The 10,170-nt window shown below is 37.4% G+C and overlaps 1 protein-coding gene across 1 annotated transcript; it reads right to left on the reverse strand.

Moving 5' to 3' along the window:
- Positions 1-4,119: 4,119 nt before the first annotated feature.
- Positions 4,120-9,752, reverse strand: LOC310733003 (calreticulin-like). The gene is made up of 9 exons (XM_083553839.1): positions 9,484-9,752; positions 9,056-9,157; positions 7,493-7,696; positions 7,306-7,400; positions 6,996-7,205; positions 6,326-6,439; positions 5,681-5,824; positions 5,432-5,524; positions 4,120-5,175 (listed from the first exon to the last, which is right to left on the reverse strand). The coding sequence occupies exons 1-9, from the start codon at positions 9,575-9,577 to the stop codon at positions 4,972-4,974; spliced, it is 1,260 nt and encodes a 419-aa protein (XP_083409965.1). The 5' UTR covers positions 9,578-9,752; the 3' UTR covers positions 4,120-4,971.
- Between the last annotated feature and the right edge of the window lie 418 nt (positions 9,753-10,170).

Consider the following 10,170-nt stretch of genomic DNA (forward strand, 5'->3'; position numbering starts at 1 on the left):
TTTCATGTCTCTCCAGATGAAGCATAACAATGAACGATCTTGTAGCTAAAGCTGAATCTGATTAAACATTGCTTTAATGTCTCCACAGATAGCAACCGTGTGCTCAGTACATCCAGAAGGGATGGACCCAGAATAGGACCAGGAATAATGCAATAATTCAGAACTTGTCCTCTGTATTTATATGAACAGTTAAGTGATGAGGGATGTACCAAGATTTATTATAATAATCTGCATGTCAATCTTTTCACATAACCTGTTATATCCAGCCTTTGTACCTCTTGACAAAAGATCTGGGCTATTTCATGGTCATTCGCGATCTGTCGCTCTGTACTTTCGAAGTAGTGGAAGACATGCAGATTGCTTGTAGACAAGGACTATCCTTCCTTTGAAGAAAAGGTGTGGTGTATCTCATTATGCCATTTACCCTGACAGTATGCCTCTCAAGTAGTTCAAGTGCATACTGGTCCAGCTTCGATCGTGTCACAATTATTTTAGGAATGGCAATGTAACAATTTGCCACAATTTCTCCACATGCTTTGAAGATCAAAGTGGGGAGAACCCACTGTGGTAAAGAAACACTGCTGCTTGTCATTAGGAAGGTGTAACCTACTGGCAGAACTATGCTCAGAAAAACCAAGTTCATCAGCAGTGAATGCGTTATAAATTTATAACGAGAAAAGAGACTGATGTTTATATGACTGTGGTGAGACCTGTGATGATGTATGGTTCAGAGACAGTGGCATTGAGTAAAAGACAGGAGGTGGAGCTGGAGGTAGCAGAGCGGAAGATGTTGAGGTTTTCGTTAGGAGTGATGAGGATGGACAGTATTAGAAATGAGTTTATTAGAGGGACAGCGCATGTAGGACGTTTTGGAGACAAGGTGAGGGAGGCACGACTGAGATGGTTTGGACATGGGGTACATCAGTAGGAGACTGCTGAGGATGCAGCCACCAGGAAGGAGGAAATGAGGAAGACCAAGGAGAAGGTTTATGGATGTGGTGAGGGAAGACATGCAGGTAGTCTGTTTGAAAGAGGCAGATGTGGAGGACGGGGTGGAGGGGTGGGGGTATGGAGAGGGAAGATCCGCTGTGGTGACCCATAATGGGCGAAACCGAAAAAAGATGATGTTGCATAGTCAAAATGAACCATATTCATCCAATGCGTTATATATAAAAAAAAAAAAAAAAAAAAAAAAAAAAAAATATATATATATATATATATATATATATATATATATATATATATATATATATATATATATATATATATAAAATATTATTTTAATATAAAGTTGTATAAAATTGTAAGAGTTTAAGTTTGTGATATTAAGGTTTTTCTCGTTGAGAACGTGTGTGTGTGTGTGTGTGTGTGCGCGTGTGTGTGTTGTTTTACAAGTAAGCAGTCGAACCTCTGCAGATCAGAATCCTCAGACTCATTTCAGAGACGTGGAATGGGGGAGTTTTCCTCTCTCCCTGCTAAAGACTCTGTGCCAGACCCTTTCGCTCCCTCTGCCCCCTCCCAAGTCCCACGCGAGCCTGACCGATTTGCTACCTTTGGCAAAGTGAGCACCTCCCCTGCCCCTTTTCCACCTCCTGAAACGCAGTAGCGACATTAACATTTTACCTTTAACTTCTTCTGAGTAGCAGCCTTTGCCTCTCAACCCTCTCAAATTACAAGTTTTATAAAAAAAGATGCTGGTAATATTTTATCTTGTACATCTTTTATGTGTAAAGGTATTAAACAAAACAAATAATTTTTTAATTCATGCTAAAAAGAGATTATTAGAGTTAGACATTATTTATGCTTCTACTATCAGTGTTACATTCTTATGCCTATACTCTGTTCAGCCCAATCTGTACATTCTCACTGGCAGTGGGTGGAGAGGTGGGGCTGCTTGCTGGCATTTCTTAACTTCATTCATACTGTGTACCCGTTTCTTTCATCATCCATGAGGCTTGAGCTCATGCTGCATGAACATTTACTCTACCATGTCTACCTTACTTTGCTTTGCATGCACTTGTGCAGGGAGAAGAGGTGGAGTTGGTGGAGGTGTTCAGGTACTTGGGGTCACCAGTGCAAAGTAATGAAGAGTGTGTTAGAGAAGTGAAGAAAAGATTGATTTGTGATAGTAGGGTATCTGCAAGAGTAAAAGGGAAAGTTTATAGGACTGTGGTGGGACCTGCGATGTTGTATGGTTTAGAGACAGTGGCATTTAGTAAAAGACAGGAGGTGGAGCTGGAGGTAGCAGAGCTGAAGATGTTCAGATTCACATTGGGAGTGACGAGGATGGACAGGATTAAAAACAAGTTTATTAGAGGGACAGCGCATGGAGGACGTTTTGGAGACAAGGTGAGGGAGGCGAGATTGAGGATTCTAGTTTTCTTTCCTTGGAGGTTTCGTCTGTTCTTGAAACATAAACAGCTTGGCTAGCGATGTGCTTAGCTTAAAATTTAACTGAAGCCAAGCTGATAGATCCAATAGTGTACGTTTTGTCTGTTCCTGTGGTTATTTTACCACGACTTTTCCTTCCTCTATTATCTGTCTCTGTCAAGCTCCATGCTCTTTAATGTCTTGTCTACAAAAGCTTTCTGTAGATCTGTCAGTCATTTAACTGTTGTCCAGCTGGATCCAGAGCTCCTGCTGGACTTTGTTCTTGGTTTGCTGCGTTGTAAACTAGCAGATGACGATGATGAAGGTGGTCTGCTAGGGGCATTCACTTTATCTGTCAGTGCAACTGGAGGGAAAGCCATTGGTATTATCCTGCTAGTATTAACACAGGATACTGGAATTTGGCTTGGTTGGTACCCTACTTCGAAATCTGTCAATTGCCTGGTGAATGTCTCCTCCTGCTCAAAAAGAAGAACTGAGATTTTGGGTACCTGTTGAGACTGTATGTTGTCATGATAGTCCTTGAAGACAGGTGACTCCTTTTAGAGTGTAAAGGCTCAGAGAGTTATATCCACACAACTTTATTGATTAGTTGGGTAAAATGATCAGTATGGGTATGGTATGTGACTGAGTTTGGACACGCTAGTGTCGTTTTCTTGCAGTTAATGAAATAGATCATCATTGGTTGCGGGATCCAAGAAGTTAAATGCTCTTTAGGTTGTGTAATCATCTACCAGCTGCTGCTCGATAGGTTGTATTGTTTCATTTATCTATCTCTAGACAGGATGCCAACCCAGAGCAGGGGTCTATTCTCTCACACACACACACACACACACACACACACACACACACACACACACACACACTTGTGACAAAGGTAACTGGAGAACACAGACAGAGCCCCTACAAAACAGGCACAATGTAAATGTAAAGACAGTATTAGGAGCTTATTACTAGATTACATTGCTTCTAAACATTTAAAATAACCTGTCTACAATGTAGTATTAGTAGAATTAGTAACTGCTTTCCTCCCTACCAGCAGTTATTACTTGACAAAGTTACTAGTCTGGCCAGCTCAGTGTGTGTTTTGGCAGCTGATGTGTAGTAAGACCAAGCTTTTTTCACTATGTTGAACATGTGTAGCTGCCATAAATCATTTCTAGGGCCAGGATAATAACTTTGAATATTCATATATTGGAATCCAGGCCACACAATCAGAATGTGGATTTTTGTTTAAAGCCTGAAACCACAATCCATTTTCCAGACATACATTTAATTTAATCTGAACAGATCTCATTTTTTTTATGTGGTCATAAGACAGCATGGAGACCTTGGCTGGCCAAATAGATGACCTATTAAAAAAGACTAATTGTGAACTTAATTTTAGCTCATTTCACACCACCATGATGTGAACCATTAATGTTAGTCCCCTGGAGGCTCTTAGTAACACCCTACAATACAGGGTTTTACCTTATAGAGAGGACTCCAAAATTTCTTTAAGGACATTTTTTTTTTTAAATCTCAGAAATTATGGAATGATATAAAAAATATTTACTTAATCTATATTTTATGTATCACATTGTAAGGTAATAAAATACTACTGAATGGTAAAGTTGACGATGCAGTTCAAGTGAAGGGAGGTTACTGTTATGTAGTGTGTAAAGCGATAAATCTATGAACTTCCTTAACTAATCTGCACTTTTGCGCCACTGCAAAACTAAAGAAGCAACATTAAAAGACCAAGCATGCCTTTACTGATTAACTACATTTGTACAAATGTTTACAATTTATTAACTTAACTATTGCTTTACATGGGTCAAATGTATTTGTTGTATAATTTAAGCCTGAATCAGTACAGCAAACATAAAATTTCAAGCAGATAAACATTATGAAAGCCATACCCGGTCTTTCTTACTTAATCTTTCTAATCAATAAATCATTGTGCAGAACTTCCATCAGGTCTGCAGAACAACACTGCATTTCCACATTAGTTATAATGTTTCTTTATGAGAACAATAATTCACACATGTGCAAGGGGCATGGGGCCATGTCATATTACCAGTACAATCTTTTCTTTTAAGTTTCTTTGATTTTGAAATAAACAACAACAAAAAAAAAAATTACAGTATTCTCACTCACACGCAGACACATACATAATTTAAGCATATTGCACCATGTATGGAAAATGAACAGCAATCTCTAGGAATCTGAGGCTACCAATTGTTCAGATTATATAATAACACAAATGACAAAATGAGGTGTTCAACTGAACAGCAGTGGTTCATTAAGACTTTGTTTACCATCTTTTTTTTTTCCAGCCTAAATTATGTTGCATAACTTCCTTAAACCATTATGCTCACTGTATTGATGTGAACAATTCCTGTTATATATCAGTTCCCCTGAACACCACTTGATTATGCTGAAGAAGCTCAATGAAGTATGTTTTAGTTATAAATATGTTTGCAGCACCAGAACTGACCGAAATGTCTGAGCTGAGAAACAAAGAATGTCCAACAAAGTCTAGGTCTCTGCCATAATTTTCCACTGAGAATAGAAGACACAGCAAAAGTTTCATTTCCAAGTCTACAGCTCGTCCTTAAGTTTAGCGTCTGTTCCCTCTTCCTCTTCTTCCTCTTCATTGTCCTCATCCTCTTCCTCGTCTTCATCCTCATCTTTATCTTCGTCGTCGGTGTCATCCTTAGAGTCTTCGCTTTTTTTCTTGTCCTCTTCCTCTCGTTTCTTTCTCTCTTCCTCCTCTTGACCATCCTTCATCTTTTTTTCAGCATCCTGTTAAACAGAACATATAGCATCTATTTAAAGACAATAGAAACCACTTGCTGGCACCATAAAATCCCATTCGTTACGGTAAGCATTGATTACATCTACACACAATTTGGAGACAATTACAACTTTAATAGTATAATATAAATGCACTTTATAAATGCTAGCATTTATCTGGTGCTTTAATTAGTCCAGAACTATCTTTCACTGTAGCTAAAAAATAGATCTAGGAATAAATTGTTAAACCAAGGCATGTATTTACCTTTTTTGCACCCCAAGTTTCATTGCCAATCTCCTCAGCCAGTTTTGGGTCATTGGTAATGAGAAAGTTGTCAAAAATGGTGCCAGACTTCACCTGTTCCAAATCAGTAAAATAATGTGGGTTAGTGCATGTACCAGGAGCTCTTCTCATACATATAAAATAGAATAGAATAAATTAAAATAATGACCATCACAGCCTAATTCATGTTATGAAGCATTAAACAAAAGGTCATAAATACACTTAGGTTACCTGCCACAAGTCCAGTCCAATCACTCCAAAGCTGCTGTATTTGTAGATCTCAGCATCAGGAGTGTATTCAGGGTTGTCAATTTCAGGGTGTACCCATTTACCTTTGTATGCAGGATTGTCTATCTGTTTTGGCTTCCATTCACCCTAAAACACAATTATTATTTTTTTTTAATCCTCTTAACAGAGTTGTAGGCTGATTTATCTTGAGTTGTCATCTAGTGTACCAGTGTAGATTTATTCATTCATAGAGACTCTAAACACTTTTGTACATCGAACAAGGGCGTCTGCTAAATGCCATAAATGTAAAAGGTAAATAAGGGAAAAACTTTGTTTTATAAAACATTCTCAAATAGTAAGAGGTTTCTAAGTAAACACTTAACACACTTTTGTTGGACATTGATGCTACAGTCGGACACACCCTTGGGGAAGCATTACCTTATGACGTATGGTAATCACAAATGTATACCACAAAATATCTAAAATGCCAAATTTCTTGCATTTGTAATTTTCCTATTACAACAGGAATCCGTCAACTGTACTATTTTACATGCCTCCCTGGTTTCATGTACTATTTATGTACAATGTCCTTGTAAAATTAACATAGAGGTGCTATTATACAACCTCTATCATAGGGAGCTTGGGTACCTTGTATTCAGGGTTGGTAACCATAGGAGGCTCCCATTCCCCATCCATCTCTTCATCCCAGTCATCAGGCTTTTTGGCATCAGGATCAGGGATGGTCTCAGGCTTATCCCAGTCCTGTAGTAAGCCACAGACAGATTTTAGAAAAGACCCAAAAGAAGCAGTAACTCTTGTATGGTAATATAGCTTAAGAGACACAAAATTAAGTTCAGATATAAAATATATACAGAGAGCCTCCATGCTAAATGAAAGATTATTTCCCCATTGAAGTAGTTAGGTAGATATTTTAAACACACAGACATGTGAGCATTTACATCACTATTAGTAACAAATTTCAACCTTAAGCATTGGACAATTCTTTAGAGACAATAAAAACAGAAATAGCAAGCACGAGAGGTGGTCTCCATATGGCAGGTCCACTACTGACTGCATCATTTACATGTAACAAAATGTATGTAGACAATGTTGCTTCTTAAATGGAAAACGTAGCTTTACAATTTGATCTGAATTCCAAACTACAGTACATGATCGAGATCAGCATTTCAAGAGGTGTTAACGGCATACAATATTACATTTGATTATTTGTGTGTGTGTGTTGTTATGCAAGCTGTAGGTTTGTATGTGTCTTAAAAGTACCTAAAAGTAGAATTTTAATTTATTATTCAACCCTCACCTCTGGCTTTTTATCGTCAGGGTCATCGATCTTCTCTCGTTCGTCCCAGTCCTCGGGCTTCTTTGCATCTGGATCCTTGATCTTTTTCGTTGGCAAAAAGTCCCAATCATCCTCGAGAGATCCAGACTCCACCTTCTTATTGTCGATCTTCACCTCATATGTGTTGTCTGGATTAACAATGAGCGTGTACAGGTGGGAGTATTCATCATCCTAGTTATCAACATAACAAAATTAGTACTGCCATTTTTCCAAAAACTAAACAAAAACTCAAAATTAACATACTGGGAATCCTTTGTAAAACCGACTTTACCTTGCACCTGATGTCTTTGTTGATCAAATGATTCTTGCCCTTATAATTGAAGATGACATGAACCTTTTTAGTGCCAGGGCCACAGATATCAGGACCTTAAACAGAATATATGCCATGTTTACATTGAATACCGATCCCATGTTATTTATTCTTAGACTCAAATACAAAGTTATGAAAAAGCTCTCACCAAACATTATATTGTATGTTGAATCTCCATGCATTTCCTCTTGCTTGAGGCTTGATGGAAAAAGTTTAATGTATCCTCCTCCACAGTCTATGCTCTGCTCATGTTTCACTGTGAACTGCACAACCAGTGGCTGATCTTTATTGCTGAAGTCCTCAAACCGAGTTGAGGTGGCATAAAAGTGAGCATCCTGGCTGGTCTGAAGGCCTGTGGAACAGAATGATTATATCTACCTCAGTGATACTCTATAGCAGTTTTCTCTCAGTATATAAAATGTGTGCACATTAAAAAACCTGCTCTACCACTGAGGTTCTGAGGTTTAACCCAACCACATTTGGAGAAAAGAAAGAAAGAAAGAAAAAGAAAGAAAGAAAGATAGATAGATAGATGTTTCATTGGTAAACGCACAAAGTTGTCTAAAGAATTTTACATTTTCAATATTTAGTCACCTGAATATTGCATTAATAACTATTTAAACTTGACTAGTTTGGCCAAATAAGTTTATACAATTAACATGTTTTGCCTATAAATGCCCTGAGATCTACTTTAATGCTTGAAACAACTAACCTTGCCAACATCTGCACTTGTAATAAACTAATAAAAATGATTACCCTTACAACTTGAAAGCAGACACAAAAAAGTTAATACTTATGAACAGGCTTGAATTCTTTTCATTTAAATGAAGTTTTATTTGTAAGGTTGTGCAACAACATTGTACTTTTGAATTGCCAAATTCGGTCAACGTAACATTAAAAATAAATGACCAAGAAAGGAGAGAACCTCTCAAAATGTTCAGAGAATTAGGGAATGTTAGATCATCCTGGAACATCTGACACATGGAATGTTTAAATAAAACAATAAAAATGGGTCAACATGCTCAGGTAATACATATTCTAAGGATTTTATTTTAAGGTGAAGTATAATTATAGCGGTCTGCTTTCATAAAACGCATTTGGTACGTTTTGTATGTAGTTTATTTCTCTAAAGTATGCACATAGGGTGTTAGACACTGCTGATGTGCATGCTTTGTAGTCTGGTGGCTACTTAGCAACAAGTCAGACCCCTGAGACAGAAAAAAAATTAGATGAAATAACCAATTTTAGGTAAATCTATGTTTGGTGAAGACAAAAAAAAATTTTTTTTTCATGCCTGGGGATATCTGTAGATGTGTAAGATCAAGCATGAGTGCAAGTAAGAGATGAAGAAAAGGTTGCAGTCAAAGTGAAGTCACTCATTTAATTCTATTTGTATAAGAAGTATTTAGTAGAAGTTTATTTGTTACCATTTTCTAAACCCTTTTTATTTTTATAACCTGTGGATGTAACAAGTCTATTCGTCCCTTTTTATTTCAATGAAGGATAAATCAAAATGAATATGCTTATATACTTTCTGTATTTTGGCACCCAACCATGAAATGTTTATTTTGTTGTTGTATATTTAACAACACCAAATACTAGATGCATCATTTACAGATTTGTAATTGTTTTTGTTTTCCAAAAAAATAGATGTGCATTAAATCTAGAACACGAGGATTTCAGCACTAAAAGAGGAAAAGCACAATCTCACCCTTGTCTTTCTCTGCATCGCCATAAAATTTGCCGGCCGACAGCACAAACTTGCCATAGTCGGATTTGTGTGTGGATTCCACCCATCGGCTTTTCCAGCCATCTACACAAACAGAAAATAAAAGCAAAATATGTCCTTAATGAAATGCATCTGCGTGGTTACCTTCACGTCTTCATTTCTTAAAGAGATTTATGCCACATTATTGCATGACTAATATTCAGACTTCACACATACACACCACGGCCTTATTGTTAATGTTAATAACAACTAAATGTCGGCAGCATCGCCACCAGAAGAGCAGCATGAATTATAATAAAACCCGCTTTACTTAATAAAAAAAAATCTTCCGGAAAAAGAAACGCATTCATCCGGGTGTTGAATAATCGCCTATGCAAAGTAGTGTAAATAAATTAAAATGAACACATTACCCCCGTCTTCAAACTGCTCTCTGAGATAAACGGACGGCTCTGCAGTTATGAAGGCGATTGATACGCTTATGAAAAGCAAACACAGCGCTGTCATTTTAGCCCAACAAAAAAAAAAAAAGACTAGAGACAATATGTGAATTAATTGAAAACGGTTTCAATGTCGCCCAGGCACGCTGTAAAGCTCTTACTCTACAACGTGCTTTTTCTAGGAGCAGTAAGCACTTCTTCCCGTTGCCAGGCTCTCCTCTTGGCTCAGAACAGATGGCCTGTTCTCATTGGTCCTGGGCATAAAGAGGCGGGGTTCCATATTCAAACCAATCAGATCATTAATAAGAATGATCGACAGCACAATTCGGCCAATTCAGTCCAACCACGCAGTGAACTAGCAGTCGATAGAGGATTATATGAAATCAATTGGAGATTTGACAGATGGAGGAGGAAATCAAACAAACTCGTGGTTTTCCGGAACGATATGTGTGTAAAGAATCTTTTCCAGCTGTTCCTTTGAGTATTGTTTGTATAATGTTTAATTTGTCAAAAAAAGAAAAGACAGAACTGGTTCCAGTCTAAAACATTTTATGTGCAACAAGAAAAAAGTAACATTGTTCACAAAAAGGTTTCAAACTTGAAGCTGGTGAATGTGTAGTGGAAATGTTAGTCTAAATGCTAAATACAGTGTTATCAATT

The sequence above is a fragment of the Silurus aristotelis genome (genome assembly GCF_946808225.1).
Source record: "Silurus aristotelis genome assembly, chromosome: 11".
Classification (NCBI taxonomy): Eukaryota; Metazoa; Chordata; class Actinopteri; order Siluriformes; family Siluridae; genus Silurus; species Silurus aristotelis.

Bases quoted from the DNA above. Each gene is read 5' to 3' on its own strand.
- LOC310733003 (XM_083553839.1), bottom strand. From the start codon at position 9,577: ATGACAGCGCTGTGTTTGCTTTTCATAAGCGTATCAATCGCCTTCATA. The intron at 5,525-5,680 runs GTAACCTAAGTG...GATTTGGAACAG, and splicing joins TTGGACTGGACTTGTGGCAG to GTGAAGTCTGGCACCATTTT. The intron at 5,176-5,431 runs GTAAATACATGC...TCTGTTTAACAG, and splicing joins AAACTTGGGGTGCAAAAAAG to GATGCTGAAAAAAAGATGAA.